This window comes from Schistocerca piceifrons, chromosome 1, assembly GCF_021461385.2.
Source record: "Schistocerca piceifrons isolate TAMUIC-IGC-003096 chromosome 1, iqSchPice1.1, whole genome shotgun sequence".
In the NCBI taxonomy this organism is placed as follows: Eukaryota; Metazoa; Arthropoda; class Insecta; order Orthoptera; family Acrididae; genus Schistocerca; species Schistocerca piceifrons.
In genome coordinates this window covers 710922529-710948106 of record NC_060138.1, presented here as the reverse complement: position 1 = coordinate 710948106, position 25578 = coordinate 710922529, and the positions used below count along the sequence as shown (strand labels likewise).

Here is a 25578-nt window from a genome sequence, read left to right as displayed (position 1 = left end):
GAAAATTGGCTCATGCCACAACTGGAGTCCGACAGCGCTGACTTCATCTTTCAACAGGATGGTGCTCCACCGCACTTCCATCATGATGTTCGGCATTTCTTAAACAGGAGATTGGAAAACCGATGGATCGGTCGTGGTGGAGATCATGATCAGAAATTCATGTCATGGCCTCCACACTCTCCCGACTTAACCCCATGCGATTTCTTTCTGTGGGGTTATGTGAAAGATTCCGTGTTTAAACCTCCTCTACCAAGAAACGTGCCAGAACTGCTAGCTCGCATCAACGATGCTTTCGAACTCATTGATGGGGACATGCTGCGCCGAGTGTGGGAGGAACTTGATTATCGGCTTGATGTCTGCCGAATCACTAAAGGGGCACATATCGAACATTTGTGAATGCCTAAAAAAACTTTTTGAGTTTTTGTATGTGTGTGCAAAGCATTGTGAAAATATCTCAAATAATAAAGTTATTGTAGAGCTGTGAAATCGCTTCAATCATTTGTAACAACCCTGTATATCCACACGGTAAATAGTTTCCCGTCTACACCGTCTCAAGTAGCGAAAGTTTGATTATAACCAACCTGGATACAAAATTTATCTATAAATTGTAGAATATTATATACAACCCCTAGCTATAGCTGTATAGTGAAGGCTTCCATCACTGGTTGTCTTATTTGCCGCTGAATATTCCGAGTTGTATGGTCTTGTTCCATGAAGCTTTTTCGTTCCTAACGTTTCGTCCAGAGCTGCGCTGGACGTCTTGAGACACCTCTGAAGATGTCCAGCACAACTCTGGACGAAACGTTAGGAACGAAAAAGTTTCATGGAACACGACCACACGAACCCCAAAGGATTCATCCAGTTACAGGATGGAAAAACTGAAACTGGCCGGAAAATGTTGATAAGACTGATGCGGAATTGGCCCTTGACAATGAACAGGAGTCTGACCATCACAGAAAACACTATACTCTGTTTATCATAAGAATAAACCTGACGTAAACATTACGCCATGTATTTTTCTGTTTTTGCTTGGATCTCATTGGATTTCGTTACACGTGGAGCGAAAGCCAAGCTTTGTTCAGTACAGTCAAGTACGATCATAAGGATGTTGTATGCTGTACACTCACATAGACTGAGCGATAATGCGGGACAACAGCTTTACCGGCGCATTAATCTTGGACAGCACTGGCCAGCCTGCTGGTCCAACTAACCTGCAATGATGTAAGTAGTTCAGTTCAGATGTAAACAGAGACGAGCAAAGAAACACCCTATCTTCGAGTGTCATTTAATTTTTATTAAAGAGAATGAAATAATATTCGGCAAAATTCCACCCCTACCGCACGCTTCTTAGGTGACCAGACGGAAAGTATATAATGTTCGTTCTCAGCTACCATACTATTCTAATTACAAACAAGAATGATGAAAATTCCCAACGTAAACACAGGGTAAATTTTCTGAGGGGGCAATGTTTTATGCAAAAGCATACTGCAGGGATTTCACTGTACTATTGAACACTGAAGCCACTAAAGGTATTAATTAACGAGTTGATCAACAACAGGAGCCACGAAGACACCCAGCCGCAGCATTTTCTCCTCTTCTTTTATAACGTGCCGTTCTATATCCCGCCAGTGTTCGGCAGTGACATGTGAAAAAGCTGCGTGCGCTAGTTCTACTACGTCTGGCAGCTTCAGTCTTGTTATTTCTCGGACCAAATCTCTTAACTAGGCTCCAGAACAGTTCTGCTGGGTTCATATTATAATGGAACAGTGGCAAATGTAAAACTGTATCATTTGTATGGAGTTCTCGATGCTGTGAAAATGATTGTTTTTTTATGTTTGTATGATACTTACTACTCCGTTTTGTGTGAGATTATATCTGTGGTATAAAACAAAGGACATAGACAATTAACGGGTATCTGTTTTTTCATTTTTGCCCTAAAAATTATTTTTTCTTAATTTAAGTAACCTTTATTAACAATCTTTCATAAAAATCAATAATTAAGAAATTATATTTGAAAACAGGAATTTCGTGTGCAGCATGTAATTAGGAACAAGAAGACGTGCATTATTCATAAAAAATGATGATGAATTTTACAATTACTACTCGTAGATGCAGGTATTTCAAATTGAACGAAAAAATATGACTAATGCGAGACTTGAGCCAGCGATCCATGAACTGCAATAGATTATTAGTCTACTACTCTACCGATACCGCTATACATCAATTGTGCATTTGTATCTCAGCTGCATCAAATACAGTCCCTCGGAAAACTGCAAGGCCGATTTTTCCTGTAAATTTATGAAAAACATTAGGAACAAACTATTTCTCGTCACTTTTTAACAGTTTTCCAAACGCGTGTTTCACTACGGAACAGGAAGCAGCCTCAGCCATTTCCATACTGCGTGTTAAAAGTGCGACAGTCAGAGCATAACAGTATAGAGACAGCGACTGTACACGATTCTTGAAATAAAATCTGCGTAGATAAAGCGTGATTAAGAAAAACGTTGATGGCTGTTAATACAGGAGAATATCTTTAAGTTTCATTTAACGTAATTTACTAACAATATATCTAATGCATAAGTAGGACCTCCTTCCAAGAGCGTAACATCATCAGTGTACGTATGCTACAGCTTCTGACCAGTCATCACGTTTGTGTTTGTTTACATCAGCAATCGGCTGCTGTCATGTGCCTGTGCATTCGCGTCTCCCACTGCTCCGTCTGAAGTACTTCGCTGAGTAGTTATGATTGAATAAATAAGCAGAGCACACATGTTCAGTGAACACTTGGATTCAACGGAAAATTGTGTTCATGATAAAACAGGACCTGTTCATTGGTGAGTATTAATACTAAGCACTATTCGTGAAATACGTGTGCGGAACTGTTGCCGCAAGAGTTTAAGATTGGAGGTGTTTTGTTAAAACCTCCAGCAATGCGTGCAACGTGAAACTTAGTGGCAAAATAACGCGAAACGAGCTGTGTTACGAACAAAAACAGTAACTATCCGATAAGGGTTCGAACACCGGAAAAGAAGAAAAGCCTGGAACGAAATCCGACGAAATCTTAATGCCGTTTATCTGAGCAAGTGGGAATTAAGAGACTGTCATGTCGAAACATTATCAAAGATGACCTGCAACTTTATCATTACAAATTTACTGCTGTGCATAAGTTAAAGCAACCAGATGAACTTTCACGTGTTGACTTCTGCCAGTGCTTTCTGAGTGAAATGGAATCAGGATTCCATTAAGCATGAGAAGATCTCCATCAGTAGTTGAAAGAGCTGTTGCGTAATCTCAATACTGGTGTTTGTTACGCAAAGTCGGATGTCTGCACCGTAACTCGATTTTTCCACTAAACTTTTAATGCTAACCGGTATGTCCAGAAACTGTATAATCTATACGTGGATCATCTCACAGGACATGAAAGACCTTTCAGCAAGACGGAGCGACAGCACACACCGCACTGACAAGCTTGTCACGACTGCATGAGGTGTTCGCTGAGGAGACGACAGTCAGCAGAGGCAGTGCAATCTCCTGGCCACTTCGATCGCCCGATCTCTCTTCCTGTGATTTTTATTTGTGAGGCACATCAAAGTGTCATGTGTAGTCAAATAAGCCTCACCTTGAAACAGTTACAGCAGAAAACGAAAACACTATTGCTCCTACCCTACAGGTAGAGTTGCTACAGATGTCTCACTGTTTTATAAACCGAGCAGAGCGCTGCGTCTACGTCAAAGGTGCTTATTTCCAGCGTCTTCTGCGGCGTTCGTTAATAAGGGTCAATTCTGCGTCAGTCTTAATACTCTCCAAGCCTTTTTTATTTTTACCACGATTTATAATGTTGACATAACCCGAATGCCACAGCAACTATAGTTTTTTGACTCTTCTTCATAACTCACCCAAACTCTTACGAATCTCAAATTTTCATCTTAATGGAGTATTCGTATTCTCTTCTCGCGGAATGAACCTTGGACTATTAGTTACAGATTTCGATTAATTTAGGTTCTAATTTATAGCTCATACTCTTTTACTCATATCACGCAACATTTTTATTTGTGGCAGTGGTGCATTCTCCAGTAACATAATCGTGCTTATATCCTCAGTGAATAAAATAGTCACTGTTTTATTTACACCATCTACAAGCGTCAAAAAATTGTAAATTTTCTTGTGTAAGCTACTGTGTGTTACTGCACAATCCAGATATCTATCTTTTCTTACTACAATACCCAGGAAACACTGAATGTAAAAAGTAAAGCGAACAAAACTGCTCGTTTGAACCTGGTGAGTGCAGGTTTACAGAGCTTGCGTCAACTCATCTTTAAACTCTTAAATATATAAATGAAAATCACGCCCGAAGAAGGTTGTACGTCACAATAGTAATTTTTCATAAAGTAAAAATCATTGTTGCTTCCCTTTGGTACTGTTTATTTATACATTTGTATGAGCAAGTGATGTAGTATGTGTTATAGAACAGCAACATGTATTTAGTATATTTTACAATATTTAGATAGTTAAGTTTTATGTAGCTTTCTGTATAAGAACGTACCATATCCTGTAAAAGTACATTGTGGAATAACGTTGTATATAAAAAAAATGATTTTCTCTTACAGGGGAAAAAAAGATCAACAGAATGTATTATCTGACATACTGAAGTAAAACAATGTGTTTATTAATCAACCTCCAAATAAAAAAATAGTTCTATACAGGACAAGAAACCACCACAAAGAAAAAATTAAACAGAACGAAAATAAATTTAACTGTTCAGTCAGAAGTGAAGTTCATACAAAATTTCATGAATCGTACATCAAGGTATTTACATATATCCTGTAAGTCCATTATTTTCCCTGCTGATGGAGGAAGAGCAACTTATATAACAAAGGAATTAAGATTTGATGGAGGACATCGAGAAAGTTCAAAGAGGGGTAGCTCGTTTTGTATTATTGCTTAATTGGGAAGAGAGTGCCACGGATATGAAACGTGAGTTGGAGTGGCAACCATTGAAACAAAGGCGTTTTTCATTTTGGCGAATTCTTTTCACTAAATTTCAATCTCTCTCGTTCTCCTCCGAGTGCGAAAATAATTTGTTGACAACATCTACATAGGGAGAAACAATCATTGTAGTAAAATGCGAGAAACCATATTTTTCACGGAAAGACTGAAATGTTCGCTTTTCCCGCGCGCTGTTAGAGAACAGAACTATAGGGTGAAAGACATTATGGCTACGACACATATCCACTGAATCTGGATCATCTGCATTCAACAACGTAACTAATTGTTTTCAAGTTTGAGTCACACTTCCCAATTTCTTGAAAAACAATGACAGCAACAAAGCCATTCTGCCTCATTTCCTTTATAATGAAAATGTGCTTAAACAAGCTTCAGATACTACATACACCCATTCGTAGGTAATCATGACATCCAACACTTTTATTTTTTTCCGATTAACTCAAAAGTACCGTATCAGGGCAGAAATCTAACAATAAACTTCTGCTTAATTGTGCAATATCAACGTAGTTGTATAAAAGTGTCTCAGTTTTGGCCAAACCAACGACCATACAAAATAAATTATTGCAGTGTACAATTTTTACCTTATAATGATATACAACGTTCTTGCACGTACCATATTTGATGTCCTTTTGTCAGGTACGTCTCTACCATCTGTAGATTTTCCACTGTTCCTTCTACTTTTTTGACATTTTCTTCCAGTTTGATAGATCTGTATTCCTTTCTATGCCTTTATTTAATGATACAATTTCCTTTGAAGTGTAACTTACATCAGCCACATGCGCCGTTTTCGTTGATGTACAACTTTCTTCCAGGATGGTCAACTTTACAGCTACAAATAACTCAACAGACAAACAGAAAAAAGATATCCGTTGCTATGATAGCTCATCTCATGCGATGTACCAGTTTATTCCAACGGAAACTCAGATTAGTGAGAACGTGATGTACAAACTTCTCTGAGGGATATCTTCAAATGGTCCCGCAGTCTGGACTGCAACAACAACCTGAGAAAAACTCCACTCCTTCTTCTGGTTAGAATGTGTGACATGTCCGCAAGCAGTCACGAAAAATCAAATTCCAGTAGCATGAACTACAAAATAAAGACAGCAACAAACGATGCACACATTTTGAAGGAAGGGGATCATAATTTCCACGTCAACATAACCCAGTCATTTCTATCAATTTGTGTATCTTCTTCTCGTACTATAAGGAAATGCTGATCACTGTCACCATTCCACAACTTCACGTGGAGAACAAATGATATACCAGCATGCTAGTTACCAACTTCCTAAAAACTTTACTGTTTCTCGTCAACTAAATACTCTACTTATAGTTTTCATGGCAACCCTAAGTAGTCTATGTATGGTCTATCCGTGGTCTAGGGGTCAGTGCGGCTCTCGCAGCCGAGCGAAGCAGACGTGCGGTGTGTGCTCTCCGCTGTCAGAGAGAGCCCGCGCGCCTTGTTTACTTTTTTCGGCCGACACTAACGTGACGCCGTAGCGCTACAAGACCATGGCAAACCAATACAGAAGATCAACCTTGAAATTCACATTTCGGAACGACTTTACCCGACCAAAGGCGCTCGAAGTCGAACGCTTTTTAAAAGAGGAAGCCAAGATCCCGGCTGCCGACATTGTCGGCATTCACTTTTCGATCGTCAGTAGCACGGTCTATGTAAAGCTCATAAACGAAATTACATGCGACAAGGTGCTTCGTGAGATGAAACAAGAACTCCGCTTCTGCCACGCAGATGGCAATGTTGGCAACGTCGAGGTCGGCCATGCCGCAATGGGACTGCGGACTATCCGCATATTCGAACTTCCATTCGAACTCCCGGCGGCAGAAGTTGTAGCGGCGCTCCGCCCCTACGGCACGGTACACGAACACGTGGCTGAAAAATGGACCCAGTTTAAGACGTATCCAGTACTCAATGGAGTACGCCAAGTGCGCATAGATCTCCAACGACACGTGCCATCCTATCTACAGATCGGAGGATGCCGGGCCATAGTTATTTATGACGGCCAGCCGAAGACGTGTTCCGGATGCGGCAAAGAAGGACACCTTCGTTCCGAGTGCCTCCAGCGTCGGATCACACAACTCCCACCGAAGGACGTTGCGCCACCAGCGGCGAAGACTGTTCTACCCGTGACTTACGCGGCGGCGCTCACGACGTTCTCCACACAACAGACACGGCCGACCGCTTCAGCGGTACAAGAATCACTTTCCACGGACAAAAACCTGGATGATCCGCCGACCTGGCCAGTGGTGGAAAATAGTACTACGACTCTGGAGCTACCGAACGCGACAGACATTGACGGCGGCAAGATGGCAATTGATTCCCTTATTGTACCGACCGAAGCGTTTGTTCCGGCGGAGCGTGAGTCAGTGCCGTCTTCTGACAATGAAGGCCATGTACGGAAACAGCGATCACCGAAACGCCGAAAGCGCCGTCGTCGGACCGTGTCGGAACACAGCGGTTCGCATTCGGCCGGGGAAGAACAACTAACCACTCAAGAAGCCAGCCGCGAAGCTGAGGCTGTTTCCACTGACTCCAACCTTGCAGAACAGACAGAAAAACATGCAGCTTTCGAACATCAGCCCATTGACAGAAACAGTGAGCAGCGGGAAGGTACCAGTGCAGGCAGCGAAGTCGCCCGGTCCCTTACTGCCAAACATTCCGAGGCTATGGAACATGAACAGACATCCGCGCCCGCTTCGTGGGCCGAGGACGTCGAGACACAAGATCCCGACCCGCGGCCAGCTGAGGCGCCGCCGGATCATGCAGCATAAGCAGCACAAGGAGGACCGCGTTTGGCGGGGGGTGACATCACTTCCGATGTTCGCTTCTCTCCAACATGGATAACCTCGCCCAAACAACGCGTTGCCAGGCTTACCGCCTGGCGACAATGAATATCAACATGTTCAGTTCTCCTGTCAAGATCCAACTTTTGATAGAAACCATACGAGCCATGGGAGTTGACTTTGCTTTCCTACAAGAAGTGAAAACGACTGCACTCCCGCACTTTTACGGTTACGCCACACATGTGACGCCCGGAAGCCCTGCAGACACCGGAGTGGCAATATTAGTGCGTGAAGGTATTGAAGTTACCGACGTCACGTTTCTTCCCTCCGCGAGAGGAATAGCATTTACGGCACTCAACACCCGATTCATTAATGTTTACGCGCCGTCGGGTACCACAAGACGTCACGACCGCGCCAGATTCTATTCCACAGATGTCGCTCCCCTTTTCCTTGGACGATACGAGCACAGCGTCTTCGCCGGCGATTTTAATTGCGTACTTCACCCCAAGGACCAAATCCCACATTACATGCCTTGTCCGGAACTGGGTGCGATGATCCAAGAACTTCACTTGTGCGACACGTGGGAAAAAGTCCACGGTAACCGCTCTGGCCACACTCATCTTACCAGTCATTCGGCCAGCCGACTTGACCGCATATATGTGTCACAAGATCTCACACACGGTGTGGTGGACGCCGAATTATGGCCTCAAGCCTATTCCGATCACAGTGCCTATATCTGCACTATACACCTACGCCCCCAACAAGTCTGGCGCAGCAATGGCTTTTGGAAGCTCAACATAACTCATCTCCAGGACCTGGATTGCCGTCGGCAAGTTGCAGCAACGTGGACTGACTGTGAACGCCGCCACCCACGATACACCTCGACCCTGGAGTGGTCGCTCCTCTGTGCCAAACCAGCAATCCGTAGGACACTTATGCGTTATGGCAAGGACGTGACTGCGTGGCATCGACAGACCCTCGATTTTTACTACGCGGCACTCAGGGACCTCGACGCCTTACCCCCTTCCCCGGAGAGACAACATGACCAAAGCAGAATCAAGGCTCACATACTATCATTGACGAAGCGTCGACTAGAAGGTGCAGTAGTCCGCTCGCGACGGCACGACCGAACGGTTGCAGAGGAACCCACTATGCACCACGTTGTGGCGGATAAGCGCCGACAACGTCAACATTTAATCACACAACTCAGGACACACGACGGTCGCTTATGTACGACCCAAGCAACCATAGTAAAGGCGGTGGAGGATCATTTTCGTCATCTTTACAAGGAAAGAACCGTCATTGACGAGGCCACTACTGAAGTGTTACAGCAGATAACCCGTACTATCGACGAGGCTACCGTGAATGCACTAACAGAGGAAATCTCACTCGAAGAAGTCGAAGACGCCGTGGACAAAGGTGCGGCCAATAAATCTCCTGGACCTGATGGATTGCCCATCGAATTCTACCGGACTTTCCGTGACATCATGATGCCTCGCTGGGTTATAATGTTCCGCGAACTTATGTCTCCAGACTGTGTTGTGCCGCCAGCGTTTGTAGAAGGTCTCCTCATACCAGTACACAAGCCAGGTGGAGGGCTATCGATTAACGACTATCGGCCGCTTACAATGTTGAACGCCGATTACAAAATTTTCACCAGGATTATGGTGAGCCGTATTAAGACGACTTTGCAGATGATCCTCGCTCCAGAACAGACGTCGCAGGGGGGAGAAGCCAACATACACATGGCCACCGGTGACTGCAGGGACTTAATAGCGATCGCTTCTGCGTGCCGTCTGAGAGCGGCGATCGTCTCCGTCGATTTCCACGGCGCCTTTGATAGAGTGCACCACAACTTCCTCCTACGAGTGATGGACTGTATGGGATTCCCCCCGGGCCTCATCGACACCCTACGGCGTCTTTGGACCGCAGCCAGCTCACACGTTCAGGTCAATGGAAGGACGGTAGGACCAGTACCCATTAAGAGGTCTCTACGACAGGGTTGTCCCCTTTCAACCTACCTTTATGCAATCGCACTCGAGCCACTCCTTGGGGGCCTTAACCACCGCCTATCTGGTATCACGCTGCGGGACGTCACCTTTCGCTATAGGACATACGCTGACGACCTGCTACTGCTGGTTCGTTCCAATGACGAAGTTCAAAGCGTACTAACCTGGATTGAGCGATACGGACAGGCCGCAGGCAGTCTTCTGAACATCAACAAGTCGGCGGCGTTGGACATTGGGCGTGGTCTCGGACCGGAAGCCCTCGCTCCCCTCCCACCAGTTTCTGATCTGCGATATTTGGGAATCACGTTCAAGAAAGATGTACGTAAAACAGCTGCAGCAAACTACCGACGGTTATTACAGATCATACGCGCAATGGTGCGACAGAACCTACTCCGGGACTTGAATCTGCTACAACGTGTTGAATACCTGAACCTCTACGTGGCATCAAAACTCAACCACGTGGCACAGGTCCTCCCACTACCGCTGCAGATAGGTCGCCGGCTTCAGGCGGCCTTCAGTTACTACGTTTCCGCAGGTCATATCTTTAAAGTACGATATGACACTCTTACCCTCCCAGTGCACAAAGGAGGGCTGGGATTGGTCAACGTCAGGGCGAGAGCAGCTGCTCTTTACATGAGCAACATGAGGAAACGATGGAAAAGTCAATATACCTCTCTCACGGGTCGTTTACTACAGGTTCTGATGCCAGCCTCTCACGTCCCGCCGGTGTCGGTTGCGCACGTCGCACCACAGCTCTCCCATGTGTCGACCTTCATTCTTGATTACAGCTATGTCAGCTTGAACCTCTCCGCCACACGTCCACCAAAGGCGAAAGATTTTTATACCAACCTTCTGCGGGCTGTTCACCATAACGTGGTGGAAAACAAGTACCCTACGGTTCACTGGCCAAGAGTGTGGAAAACGATACACCACCACTTTCTGTCATCCACGGTGCGTTCGAAGTGGTATCAGATCGCCAACAAAAAATATGCCACACGCCAGCGACTTCACACTATTGGACTGGCAGACTCCCCTTATTGCCCAGATTGTCACCTTTTGGATACCGATGAACATCGTTTTACTTGCGCATCATCGTCCGGAGTTTGGCGACTAACACAGAAGATATTGGCTTGTTACCTCCGGGTCACACCTGATATGATTGACCCGCAGACCCTACTCTGTCCCGATGAAACTTACTTTCCGGCTGCAAAATATCATGCGCTTACATGGTTCAAAGGACTTACCGTCGCCTACATCTTTAGCGACGGAGAGAAAGAGCAGCTTGATTACTGGTGGTTCCTACAAAATGCTCACAACGCCCTCGAACGCACACCGAAATACCGTACGCTCTTCGCAAATTATTTACGCAGCGTTTTCGTTAACCCCCCACTCAGCTGGGGAGTGCCAGGCTGTGGTTAATGTGCTGTGCCGCATCACACTAACGGCTCTGCCTTGCCAGCCATGACCAAAGGAAGAGACAAGCTGCTGCAAGGATACTGTTTTCCTTGAGGCACTAGCGAAGCAGAATGCCTCCGTTGCAGATGCCCTTCAAAGGCGCTATTGGAGATTTCAGATAACGATGCCAAGGCTCCAAGTGGAACCAGTTACATTATTGAAGAACCTTTTAGTTAGAATTACAACAGTGGTTTATATTTTATTTTTTTTATTACTCTTTTATGCCACCTTTGTTGTTGTAACACTTACTTGTAACACTTAGTTACTAGAATTCTCATTTGTACACGCTCCCTAAATGTAATCATATAAAAAAAAGTGGCAACGGATAGCCCTAACCTTGATTCCCATACTTCCCCTGGTCTATAGGCAGCTCTCTGGGGTGGGTTTACTCAGGAGCTAACGCCTGAAGTGGATCAAATTTTTTTTGTTATAGGATGACAAGTGGCGGTGGCACTTAGGTTGTTTTATTTTTTTTATTTATTTATTTTTTTAGTTCCATTTTCCTAAGGGGCTTCTTAAGGGAAGAAAGTGGTTCAACAAGGGGGTAAAAAAAAGAAAAAAAGGGGTAGAAATCCATAAAAAAACAAAAAAAATAAAAAAATAAAAAAAGGTCGCCGGTTCAATAAAAAAATAAAAAAATAAAAAAAACAAAAAAAAAGATGTTTAGGGCTCGGACTCTTACGCCAGAGATCTTGGGTTCTATTCCTCCTCTGGCACTTTTTTTTCTTCTGTTTCATTTTCTTTTGTTAGTCCACCAATTATTCAGAAAGTTTCCCAAACCTACATTATCTTTAGCAAATTAGTTACATCATTGAATAAAAATTATTTTCTTTTTGTCCAACAACACAATTCATGGCGGTGGGTTTTCCAATTTTCATTGTAAAGTATATAAGGAGAATTATTGGGTTTTTAATCAGAATAACAAATTCGATTGGGAAACATTCAATTTTTATACATACAATAATTATAAACAAGAACTGCAGTGGTAATTACCGTGGAAAAAAAAAGGGGGGGTAGCGTCAAAAAAAAAATAAAAAAACGTAAAAAAAGAGCGGTAAAAATTAAAAAAAAATTAAAAAAATTAAAAAAAGGGGTAGAGTCAAAAAAAAACAAAAAAAAGGGGTAGCGAAAAAAAAATAAAAAAACAAAAAAAAAGAAAAAAAAGGGGTAGCGTCTTTGATTCATAATCAAAAACGTCTTCGGTCTCGGGTTCGATCACCGCCACTGCCTAAATTTTGATAAATAATCAGCATTGGCGGCCGAAGACTTCCGGCATAAGAAGTCAGCCTCATTCTGCTAACAGCCTTGTCAAAGAGGGCGGAGGAGTGGATAGAGGTTCAGGGCACTCTCTTGTCCTAGGGGTGGGAAATTGCCCCTAAAGGCGGAAGAATCAGCAATGATCAACGACATGAGGATGCAGAAGGCAATGGAAACCACTGCATTAAAGACACGTAACGTGTTTCCACAGGACATGTGGCCTGTAATTGAAGAAGTGTCATGATGATCTCTCCATTGGCAAAAGATTCCGGAATAGTCCCCCATTCGGATCTCCGGGAGGGGACTGCCAAGGGGGAAGTTACCATGAGAAAAAGATCGAATAATCAACGAAAGGATAACGTTCTACGAGTCGGGGCGTGGAATGTCAGAAGCTTGAACGTGGTAGGGAAACTAGAAAATCTGAAAAGGGAAATGCAAAGGCTCAATCTAGATATAGTAGGGGTCAGTGAAGTGAAGTGGAAAGAAGACAAGGATTTCTGGTCAGATGAGTATCGGGTAATATCAACAGCAGCAGAAAATGGTATAACAGGTGTAGGATTCGTTATGAATAGGAAGGTAGGGCAGAGGGTGTGTTACTGTGAACAGTTCAGTGACCGGGTTGTTCTAATCAGAATCGACAACAGACCAACACCGACAACGATAGTTCAGGTATACATGCCGAGGTCGCAAGCTGAAGATGAACAGATAGAGAAAGTGTATGAGGATATTTAAAGGGTAATGCAGTATGTAAAGGGGGACGAAAATCTAATAGTCATGGGCGACTGGAATGCAGTTGTAGGGGAAGGAGTAGAAGAAAAGGTTACAGGAGAATATGGGCTTGGGACAAGGAATGAAAGAGGAGAAAGACTAATTGAGTTCTGTAACAAGTTTCAGCTAGTAATAGCGAATACCCTGTTCAAGAATCACAAGAGGAGGAGGTATACTTGGAAAAGGCCGGGAGATACGGGAAGATTTCAATTAGATTACATCATGGTCAGACAGAGATTCCGAAATCAGATACTGGATTGTAAGGCGTACCCAGGAGCAGATATAGACTCAGATCACAATATAGCAGTGATGAAGAGTAGGCTGAAGTTCAAGACATTAGTCAGGAAGAATCAATACGCAAAGAAGTGGGATACGGAAGTACTAAGGAATGACGAGATACGTTTGAAGTTCTCTAACGCTATAGATACAGCAACAAGGAATAGTGCAGTACGCAGTACAGTTGAAGAGGAATGGACACCTCTAAAAAGGGCCATCACAGAAGTTGGGATGGAAAACATAGGTACAAAGAAGGTAGCTGCGAAGAAACCATGAGTAACAGAAGAAATACTTCAGTTGATTGATGAAAGGAGGAAGTACAAACATGTTCCGGAAAAATCAGGAATACAGAAATACAAGTCGCTGAGGAATGAAATAAATAGGAAGTGCAGGGAAGCTAAGACGAAATGGCTGCAGGAAAAATGTGAAGACATCGAAAAAGATATGATTGTCGGAAGGACAGACTCAGCGTACAGGAAAGTCAAAACAACCTTTGGTGACATTAAAAGCAACGGTGGTAACATTAAGAGTGCAACGGGAATTCCACTGTTAAATGCAGAGGAGAGAGCAGATAGGTGGAAAGAATACATTGAAAGCCTCTATGAGGGTGAAGATTTGTCTGATGTGATAGAAGAAGAAACAGGAGTCGATTTAGAAGAGATAGGGGATCCAGTATTAGAATCGGAATTTAAAAGAGCTTTGGAGGACTTACGGTCAAATAAGGCAGAAGGGATAGATAACATTCCATCAGAATTTCTAAAATCATTGGGGGAAGTGGCAACAAAACGACTGTTCACGTTGGTGTGTAGAATATATGAGTCTGGCGACATACCATCTGACTTTCGGAAAAGCATCATCCACACAATTCCGAAGACGGCAAGAGCTGACAAGTGCGAGAATTATCGCAAATCAGCTTAACAGCTCATGCATCGAAGCTGCTTACAAGAATAATATACAGAAGAATGGAAAAGAAAATTGAGAATGCGCTAGGTGACGATCAGTTTGGCTTTAGGAAAAGTAAAGGCACGAGAGAGGCAATTCTGACGTTGCGGCTAATAATGGAAGCAAGGGTAAAGAAAAATCAAGACACTTTCATAGAATTTGTCGACCTGGAAAAAGCGTTCGACAATATAAAATGGTGCAAGCTGTTCGAGATTCTGAAAAAGTAGGGGTAAGCTATAGGGAGAGACGGGTCATATACAATATGTACAACAACCAAGAGGGAATAATAAGAGTGGACGATCAAGAACGAAGTGCTCGTATTAAGAAGGGTGTAAGACAAGGCTGTAGCCTTTCGCCCCTACTCATCAATCTGTACGTCGAGGAAGCAATGATGGAAATAAAAGAAAGGTTCAGGAGTGGAATTAAAATACAAGGTGAAAGGATATCAATGATACGATTCGATGATGACATTGCTATCCTGAGTGAAAGTGAAGAAGAATTAAATGATCTGCTGAACGGAATGAACAGTCTAATGAGTACACAGTATGGTTTGAGAGTAAATCGGAGAAAGACGAAGGTAATGAGAAGTAGTAGAATTGAGAACAGCGAGAAACTTAACATCAGGATTGATGGTCACGAAGTCAATGAAGTTAAGGAATTCTGCTACCTAGGCAATAAAATAACCGATGACGGACGGAGCAAGGAGGACATCAAAAGCAGACTCGCTATGGCAAAAAAGGCATTTCTGGCCAAGAGAAGTCTACTATTATCAAATACCGGCCTTAATTTGAGGAAGAAATTTCTGAGGATGTACATCTGGAGTACAGCATTGTATGGTAGTGAAACATGGACTGTGGGGAAACCGGAACAGAAGAGAATCGAAGCATTTGAGATGTGGTGCTATAGACGAATGTTGAAAATTAGATGGACTTAGAAGGTAAGGAATGAGGAGGTTCTACGCAGAATCGGAGAGGAAAGGAATATGTGTAAAACACTGATAAGGAGAAGGGACAGGATGACAGGACATCTGCTAAGACATGAGGGAATGACTTCCATGGTACTAGAGGGAGCTGTAGAGGGCAAAAACTGTAGAGGAAGACAGAGATTGGAATACGTCAAGCAAATAATTGAGGACGTAGGTTGCAAGTGCTACTCTGAGATGAAGAGGTTAGCACAGGAAAGGAATTCGTGGCGGTCCGCATCAAACCAGTCAGTAGACTGACGACAAAAAAAAAAGTCTATCTATGGTCGTACCTACGGGTAGCATTAATTCTTATGAAACCATGGTCGTTTCTTGATGTGCCACCTTTTGATTTTCTCTGTACCCTCGTCGAATGACTTCTGATATGCATAGAAGAAGGAACGAAGACTTTGCCTTAATGCCCTTAGACGTTGCGGTCATTGCAGATGCAGAAAATTCTCGAAATCGTGAAGGAAACGGGCCGTGACACTTTCAAAGTAATCAACCCGGCATTTGCCTTATGCAGTTTAGAGAAACTGTGGAAATCCTAAACCTGGACGGTCACACTGTGGTTTGAACCACCGTTCTCTTCCGTATTCGAGTCCAGTGCCTGACGTCTGCGACTTGTAATGGGGGATTATTCGTTGACAACACCTCTCAATAGCGGTAGCAAAGTGTTAGAGGAACCATCAAGCAACAATCGACGGAACAACCCGAAAAGCACGGCAAAATCTAATCCATTAGTAAATTTCCTTTCCTCACACTCTTCTTGGTTTTGTTTAAATGTGGTTTATGAATACTCACTTCAATCACTGTGATTCTGCACACATATTTGCTTACCACAGGATTAAGTGAAGAATTTGTGATAGTACAGTCTTTATTTCTTCTTTTTCACAGAATCTGGCCAATCCGAGACCGCTCATAGCCAAAAACAGTGGTACAATCTTTTTTCTATCTTCCTAAAACTTCTGTAAGCATTGGCTGGCGACCTGCCTCAGTTCGTTCGATATCATTCGCCTAGGTTCTGGATTTTGTTGTTGGATAGATAAGTTTGTAGTACTGACCAGTAGCCTAAAATTTTCCCTATCTTGTATAGTGTCTTCTCAAATCCCTTCTTGTCTCTTCTAGCAAACCCATGGAGTGTTTTAATACGGAAATTTAAAATTTCCTTGTTTAGCCTATTGTCATTCATTCTGTGAATATGACAGTAAAGACTCTTCCTTATCGTGTCTGTTGTTGTTTCTACCAGGTGGCTATAATTGCACTGACAGTGTCCCGAGCACTGCAGTGCAGGCTGTGTGCGTCATACGAAGCTGAAACATAGCAGGTATGTTCATTAATCGGTGCTCTCGCGGAATATGCTGAAAGAAACAATACTTTCACTTTCTGCCAACAAGTGAAAATATGGCGCTATAATCAGTGAGACTGTGATGTTGATACGGGAAAAGTTGAGAAACGATCATACACATTATAAGGTGGCTCTGGCATGTTTAGAAGGATATTGCCCCAAAATACAATATGTGTTCAATATGTCTCCCAACTCAGCAACATGCCACATCCGTAACGCGGGATGGTCGACAGTTACTCGCAGGATATCCGGTGTAATCTGATCGATATGCCATCGTCTGCTACCATTCATATCAGGAAGAGTACAGATATATCCCTGATAGACACGATCTTCCAGATAGCCCCACAACCAGAATCATATGGATTTAGGTCGGGGGATCAGGAAGGCTACACATCATGAAATTGCCTTAAAATGATGCGGTCGTTAGCGAAGATTTTTCGAAGAAATCTTTCACCTGGCAAGTGACACTTACTGTTGCCTCATCTTGCATGAAAACAGTTGGTTGGTTGGTCTGGGGGGAGGAGACCAGACAGCGAGGTCATCGGTCTCATCGGATTAGGGATGGATGGGGAAGGAGGTCGGCCGTGCTCTTTGAAAGGAACCATCCCGACATTTGCCTGGAGCGATTTAGGGAAATCACGGAAAACCTAAATCAGGATGACCGGACGCGAGTCCAGTGTGCTAACCACTGCGCCACCTCGCTCGGTCGTGAAAACGGTGATGTGGACGCAGTTGCGATCTTGCAAAGCTGGAAGCACGTGTTGCACAAGGAGGTTCTTACAACGTTCAGATGTTACTTTGCACCTAACATGTCCGCGAGGTATCATATCCTCGAAGAAATACGGACCGAGAATGAAGGAGCTTGTGAAACCATACGACATAGTCACATAAGATGAGCGCAGTGGATGCTCCTGCACAGCACGTGGCGGAATAGAACTCTTATGCGACAGTTCTGTGCATTCACGACACCATACAGAGTAGAAGTCCCACGTCGGTTCAAAGAATATTCCCCGTCTACATCTTATCCATTTTCAGGCGTGCCAAGAAACGAAGGGCAAAGTCACAGAGTTGTAGTCTATTTTCGGTCTTCATTTAGTGCACATTTTGAATGTTGTAGGGACACCAGTGTAAAATGCGCTGCAAAATCTTTTGAACTTTTGACCGGGGGACAGACAATTCCCTTGACACAGCTAGAGCACTGGCTGCAGAATGTGCTGCGCAGTCGGCTATAGTTGCAGCAATTTCATTAACAACTGCTGTGGGAATGGGCCGCCTCCCTCTCCCTGCTGCACCACTTAATTCACCTGTTTCTTCAAATTTCTTGCTCACATTCATTAGCCAGTTTGTGGACATGGGACCTCTTCGCAGCTGTTACTGTCGCTAACACTCTACACCAACAGTCACTTCAGAGAGAAATCAGTTCACGTCGCCAGGCGACAAACAGCATACTGACGTCAAAACAGGAAACACTTCACGCTCTCAGAATGAGATTTTCACTCTGCAGCGAAGTGTGCGCTGATATGAAACTTCCTGGCAGATTAAAACTGTCTGTAAAGTTTGGAAGGTAGGAGACGAGATACTGGCAGAAGTAAAGCTGTGAGGACCGGGCGTGAATCGTGCTTCGGTAGCTCAGATGGTAGAGCACTTGCCCGCGAAAGGCAAAGGTCCCGAGTTCGAGTCTCGGTCGGACACACAGTTTTAATCTGCCACGAAGTTTCATATCAGCGCACACTCCGCTGCAGAGTGAAAATCTCGTTCTGGAAACATCCCCCAGGCTGTGGCTAAGCCATGTCTCCGCAGTATCCTTTCTTTCAGGAGTGCTAGTTCTGCAAGGATCGCAGGAGAGCTTCTGTAAAGTTTGGAAGGTAGGAGACAAGATAACAGCAGAAGTAAAGCTGTGAGGACCGGGCGTGAGTCGTGCTTCGGTAGCTGAGATGGTAGAGCACTTGCCCGCGAAAGGCAAAGGTCCCGAGTTCGAGTCTCGGTCGGACACACAGTTTTAATCTGCCAGGAAGTTTCACTTCACGTTCTGTTTACAGCGCCATATTTTCACCTGGTGGCAAAAGTGGAACCATTTTTTTTCAGAATATTCTTAGAACGCACCAATTATTGGAAATACCTAAGATGTTTCAGCTTCCTGCGATGTACACAGCCCGCACTGCAGTACTCGGAACACCATTTTAATTATAACGACCTGGTTACTTCTGTATATTTCTTCATTTCTCCTCTTCGTCTGTTATCTTTGATGCTTTGTGGTCCATTTTTTCTGAATATTTTCCTTTCTTTCTTTTTCAGTTCTTCTTATTTACCTCTTTTATTCAACGTAAGTTAATCAGACCAGTGTAGTTCTTCCAGTTTAATTACTGCTATGTAGGTCTAATTTTTGCCTGGAAAGATGTCGATTTTTTTATTATCTTTGTTTTCGGTGATACTTACTACTATTTTGGGTGAGTTAGGCGAGACCGTATGCTGATTTAATTTTCTTTCATCTTTCTTTACTTGAGGAGTTATCTGATCAGTTTCATTCTATCTCTTCTTCCAAATACTCGAGCTTATCAGCTCTTTTGACGTTTCCGTGTTGTGTTGGTAGTTATATGTATTTCTCTGTTGTCCTTAGTGCAATTTATGTGTTAAGTTTTCTCATATTTGTAGTCTAGTTTTAACTGCAATTTTGCGAAGTGTTCCTGTCATTATCTTTGTACCTGTTTTGTCCTTAGAAATTATTCCAGTATCGTAAGTAAAAGCAAGACATTTAACCTCAGATCTTCCTTTTCCTTGTACCGAATAAATTCATTCAATGTTTTTCTCATTTACGTCTTTATCCCATTCTATCATTGCCCTATCTAATATCAAATTGGAGAGAATCAGTCAGAACGCGACGCCTTGCCTAATTCCTTTGTTAATTCTGAACGGTTGAGAAAAGTCTTGTAGGAATTTAATTTTCGAAGTCGTGTGTGTAAGTATCTGTTCGACTAATTGACTGTTCGACTAATTATCTCTTCGTTTTGTGGATACTTGCTTCTTCTATTAGTAAGAATACTCTCAGTACGTCTACGGAATCGCAGGCTTTCTTGAAGCCAATTGTGTTATGGTTTCGTATTGCTCTGATCGTGAGGACTGTTTTCAAGTTAAAAATTTGTTCTTTTCGACCTTTTCGCTTGGTACATCCTAGTTCTGTGTTCTCCTTGGGGTTCTGTCTTGTTCAGTAGAGCTTTCGATATAATTTACCGGTGACCGGAAGTAAGGATATGTCTCGGTCATTCCGAGCGGTCTAAGGCGCTGCACTCATGGATAGTGTAGCTGGTTCCGGAGGAGGTTCGAGTCCTCCATCAAGCACGGGTGTGTGTGTTTGTCCTTAGGATAATTTAGACTAAGTAGTGTGTAAGCTTAAGGACTGATGACCTTAGCAGTTAAGTCCCATAATATTTCACACACATTTGAACATTTTTTGTCTCGGTCATTGTTGGTGTCTATCTCTCTGTCTCCTTATGTAGTGGATGGATTATGGAGTCTAATCTTCCGGTATTCTTCCTTTCTCCCAGCAACGTAATAAGTAGTTTCAGCTACCGTCTTCCCTCCCACTTCCCACATCTCTGGTAAATAGCCTGCCTTCTATGGGCGCTATGTTGTTTTCAGCAGGCCACTGTAATTTTCAACTTATGCAGTGGAGCTGGGTTTTCTATTAGGGACTATCTGAAAAAAAGTCGTTGTGTTGGCTCCTCACAGTTTAGAAAACTCCTAAAATATTTTGCTATTAGCTCGCAGTTGTATTTGTTGTTGGTTATCAGTTCACCTGCTCAATCTTTTAAGTAAAGGCTCATCAGGTTGTATCCTGTTACTTCTTTGAAAATTTGTGCGACATCTCTAGTGTTGTTCTGCTGAAATTTGTATTTATTTCCCATTTTTGTCATATTTCCGTTTCCTATTCTAATAATTATCTATGTCCGTTTTATGATGTCAGTGAAGGTGTTCCAGTCTCTTTCCCTCCTGTGGGAGCTCCATTTCCTCCAAGGTGCTAAATTAGGCTCTATCGCCTCGTCACATGTCTTGTTCCACCATCTTTATTTTCTTCTTCCTGGTGGCTATTCTAGTTCTTTCATCGTTCCTATAATCGCTTCTCTTGTCTCATCCCAGTTTCCTCTCTTTTTTTGTGTGAAGCTCTTTAGCTAATTCCTTCCTCTGTCTGACAACAATTTTGTGTCATTGTTATGTATTTTTTTAAATTTCGATATTTGGTCCTTTACGCTGAAACTTGGCTTTGCTTTCTGTTGAAAAGTGTATGCCTTGTCCTCTTCCTATCCGCACGTTCATGATTATGGTTTTGTTTTGTTATTGCCGCATGACACAACTGACATGAGCCTAAATGTGTATTAGGAGAGTACCAGATCTTTTCTCCCTGGTTGACATTAGTTTTAAGTCGAATAGTCTGCAGAAGTTGATGAGCCTTCCTCAGTTATCATCAGTGCGTTTGTGAGTGAGAAAATTTCCTGTTTCCTTTGATTTCTTTGCTCTCTCGCGCTGCGCGCTGAAGCCCCCAGCGAGCAGTCTTATGCAGTGATTCAGTATTTTTTATGTCTCTCTTTCTAGTGCTTCCCAAATTCGTTCGATTTTTTTTCTGGATTTTCTTCTGTCGTTATTGTCTGTACGTGACATTTAGGATCCTAATGATGTTGGTTGCTGCTCCAAACGACATTCACATGGAACGTAAAATTTGTTACGGATTCTGCTACATTCCGCTTGGTCGTGAAAACTCATACAAGCAGAGTGACTTTTTTGTTAATTCTTTATGGCCTCTTTTCCTTCATAAATCTTGTATCCCTCGGACTCAAATCTGTTCTCATTTCAGTATCAGGTTTTATGACGTGCTAGTATCAGTATATTGCATCTGTTCAATACATCCGTCATTTGTTCCAGTTTCCCCGTTTTTAGTAAAATGTTAATGATCACTGTTGCTAGAAGATGATTTTTCTTAAGCCTTACGTGGGAAGCTCCCGGGATCTTCGATTCTTCCTTACATTATGTTCTAGACTCTACAGAATCCGACGTCTAGTTGCATTACTGTTTTCAGTGATGGGTTATTTACCTCCTGGGGAACTTCTCCTTCAGTGTTTACCACCATGGCTTGATTGATAGGAAATTAGGAAGATGTGTTCAGCGCTTCGCAGGATGTTACATCTGGGATCGAATCTCCAAATGGGTTTTAGCAGGTCGCCCAATATGAGAACAGACACCTTTCGTAGCCGACTAGTTTGGTAACAGAAGCTACTGATTTTTTGCAGCCGCCATCAACATGCAGACAAAAGCTGACTACGTGGCCGCTTGTTGCAACTCAGACGCGACGTTGATTTTTGTTTTGCTTATTGGGCTGCGTCGTCCCCAAGATCCGCCATACTGAAATACGTCCTCTCCGCCTTCACTATCGTTGAGGTATCGCTGTCAGGAGAAAATGACTCATCCGCCTTCTTCGACACTCCGATTCATATCTACATCCACCTCAAAAGCCATTGATCTTCACCTGTTCCCCCACACGGCTGTCTTAAAATGCATAAAACCTCAACTTAATTTCTTTAGTGAGTTATGATGCTTGGCAAAATCTACTAGTCCTTTGAAAGTTGTGGACGATCAAGGCTCAAATTCCCGTCGGTCCACCCTTATTAGCACTTGACATGCTCTACCTACATCACTTCAGCCAAGTGGCGGGTTGGTTCGTCGATAAGGCCATAACCGATTTCCTTGCTAATCTGCACCCTAATACACTACTGGCCATTACAATTGCTCCACCACGAAGATGACGTGCTACAGACGCGAAATTTAACCGACAGGAAGAAGACGCTGTGATATGCAAATGATTAGCTTTACAGAGCATTCACACAAAATTGGCGCCGATGGCGACACCTAAACGTGCTGACATGAGGAAAGTTTCCAACCGATTTCTGATACAAAAACAGCAGTTGAGCGGCGTTGTCTGGTGAAACGTTGTTGTGATGCCTCGTGTAAGGAGGAGAAATGCGTACCATCACGTTTCCGACTTTGATAAAGGTCGGATTGTAGCCTATCGCGATTGCGGTTAATCGTATAGCGACATTGCTGCTCGCGTTGGTCGAGATCCAATGACTGTTAGCAGAGTACTGAACCGGTGGGTTCAGGATGGTAATATGGAACGCCGTGCTGGATCCCACGGCCTCGTATCACTAGCAGCCGAGGTGACAGGCATATAATCCGCATGGCTGTAACGGATCGCGCAGCCACGTCTCGATCCCTGAGTCAACAGATGGGGACGTTTGCAAGACAACAACCATCTGCACGAACAGTTCGACGACGTTTGCAGCAGCATGGACTATAAGCTCGGAGACCATGACTGCGGCTACCTTTTACGCTGCATCACAAACAGGAGCGCCTGCCATGGTGTACTCAACGACGAAACTGGGTGCACGAATGGCAAAACGTCATTTTTTCTGATGAATGCAGGTCCTGTTTACAGCATCATGATGGTCGCATTCGTGTTTGACGACATCGCGGTTAACGCACATTGGACGCGTGTATTCGTCATCGCCATACTGGCGTATCACCCAGCGTGATGGTATGGGGTGCCATTGGTTACACGTCTCGGTCACCTCTTGTTTGCATTGACGGCACTTTCAACAGTAGACGTTACAATCCACATGTATTACGACAGTGGCTCTACACTTCAAATGGTTCAAATGGCTCTGAGCACTATGGGACTTAACAGCTGTGGTCATCAGTCCCCTAGAACTTAGAACTACTTAAACCTAACTAACCTAAGGACATCGCACACATCCATGCCCGAGGCAGGATTCGAACCTGCGACCGTAGCAGTCGCGCGGTTCCGGACTGCGCGCCTAGAACCGCGAGACCACCGCGGTCGGCTGCTCTGCCCTTCATTCGATCCCTGCGAAACCCTACATTTCAGCAGGATAATGCACGACCGCATGTGCAGGTCCTGTACGGGCCTTTCTGGATACAGAAAATGTTCGAGTGCTGCCCTGGCCAGCACATTCTCCAGATCTCTCACCAATTGAAAACGTCTGGTCACTGGTGGCCGAGCAACTGGCTCGTCACAATACACCAGTCTGGGCAGCTGTACCTGTACACGCCATCCAAGCTCTGTTTGACTCAATGCCCAAGTGTATCAAGGCCGTTATTACGGCCAGAGGTAGTTGTTCCGGGTACTGATTTCTCAGGATCTATGAACCCAAATTGTGTGAAAATGTAATCACATGTCAGTTCTAGTATAATATATTTGTCCAATGAATACCCGTTTATCATCTGCTTTCTTATTGGTGTAGCAATTTTAATGGCCAGTAGTGTACTTTTGTCATCTGGTATTCCTTTGCAATGCTGGAGACAACGTCGGAAAATATTTCTTTCGTCCATTACGTGAGGCTGTTACAGTAGTCACTGTGTCCACTGTGTTGCAGGACCGGCCGGCAGCGGCGGCGGAGGCGGCGGCGGAAGCGGAAGAGCCGTCGGTCCGGACCCAGGTGGCGGTGGTGCAGCTGCCTGACGCCAGCGCTGCCACCGGCGTGACGCCGCCCTCCACCCAGGTCGGTCCCCGTCTCTCTGTCTACGTCTCTCATCTTTTTACAGCGTTTCACATTATCAGAGGGTCGCAGTGACATAGCACAATGGCAACACCATCGGAAACTACACTGAAGCGCCAAAGAAACTGGTATAGGCATGCGTATTCAAATACAGAAATATGTAAACAGGCAGAATACGGTGCTGCGGTCGGCAACGCCTACATAAGACAAGTGCCTGGCGCAATTGTAAGCTCGGTTACTGCTGCTACAATGACAAATTATCAAGATTTAAGTGAGTTTGAACGTGATGTTACAGTCGGCGCACGAGCGATAGGACACAGCATCCCCAAGGTAGCGATGAAGTGGGGATTTTCCCATACGACCATTTCACGAGTGTGCCGTGATTATCGAGAATCCGGTAGAATATCAAATCTCAGACATCGCTGCGGCCGGAAAAACATCCTGCAAGAACGGGACCAACGACGACTGAACGAAGTCGTTTAACGTGACAGAAGTGTAACCCTTCCGCAAACTGCTGCTGATTTCAGTGGTGGGCCATCAACATGTGTCAGCATGCGAACCATTCAAAGAAACAACATCTATATGGGCTTTCAGAGCAGAAGGCCCACTCGCATACCATTGATGACTGCACGAAACGAAGCTTTACACCTCGTCTGGGCTCGTCAAACACCGACATTGGACTGTTGATGACTGCAAACATGTTGCCTGGTGGGATGAGTCTTGTTTCAAATTGTATCGAGTGTATGGGTATGGAGACACTATTATAATCCACGGACCCTGCATGTCAGCAAAGGACTGCTCAAGCTGGTGGAGTCTCCTTAATAGTGTGGGACGTGTGCAATTGGAGTGCTATGGGACCCCTGATAAGCCTAGATACGACTGACAGGTGACACGTACTTAAGCATCCTGTCTGCTCAGCTGCATCCATTCGTGTCCATTGTGCATTCCACCGAACTTGGGCAATACCAGTAGGACACCCCACACGTCCATAATTGTTGTAGAGTGGCTCCAGGAACACTCTTCTGAGTTGAAACACTTCCGATGGCCACCAAACTCCCCAGACATGAACATTATTGAGCTTATTTTGGATGCCTTGCAGCGTGCTATTCATAAGAGACCTCCACCCCCTCGTAGTCTTATGGATTCACGGACAGTCGTGGAGGATTCATGGTGTCAATTCCCTCCATCACAACTTCA

At 44.0% G+C, this 25578-nt stretch overlaps 1 protein-coding gene across 1 annotated transcript in view; it reads left to right on the top strand.

The window, feature by feature from the left end:
* The window catches only part of LOC124770779, a 121195-nt gene extending 96828 nt beyond the window's left edge, over positions 1–24367 (top strand). Inside the window, exon 3 of the mRNA XM_047249218.1 lies at positions 24259–24367. Coding sequence (XP_047105174.1) covers positions 24259–24367 — 109 coding nt within the window. The remainder of the gene's footprint in view (positions 1–24258) is intronic.
* Positions 24368–25578: the final 1211 nt, after the last annotated feature.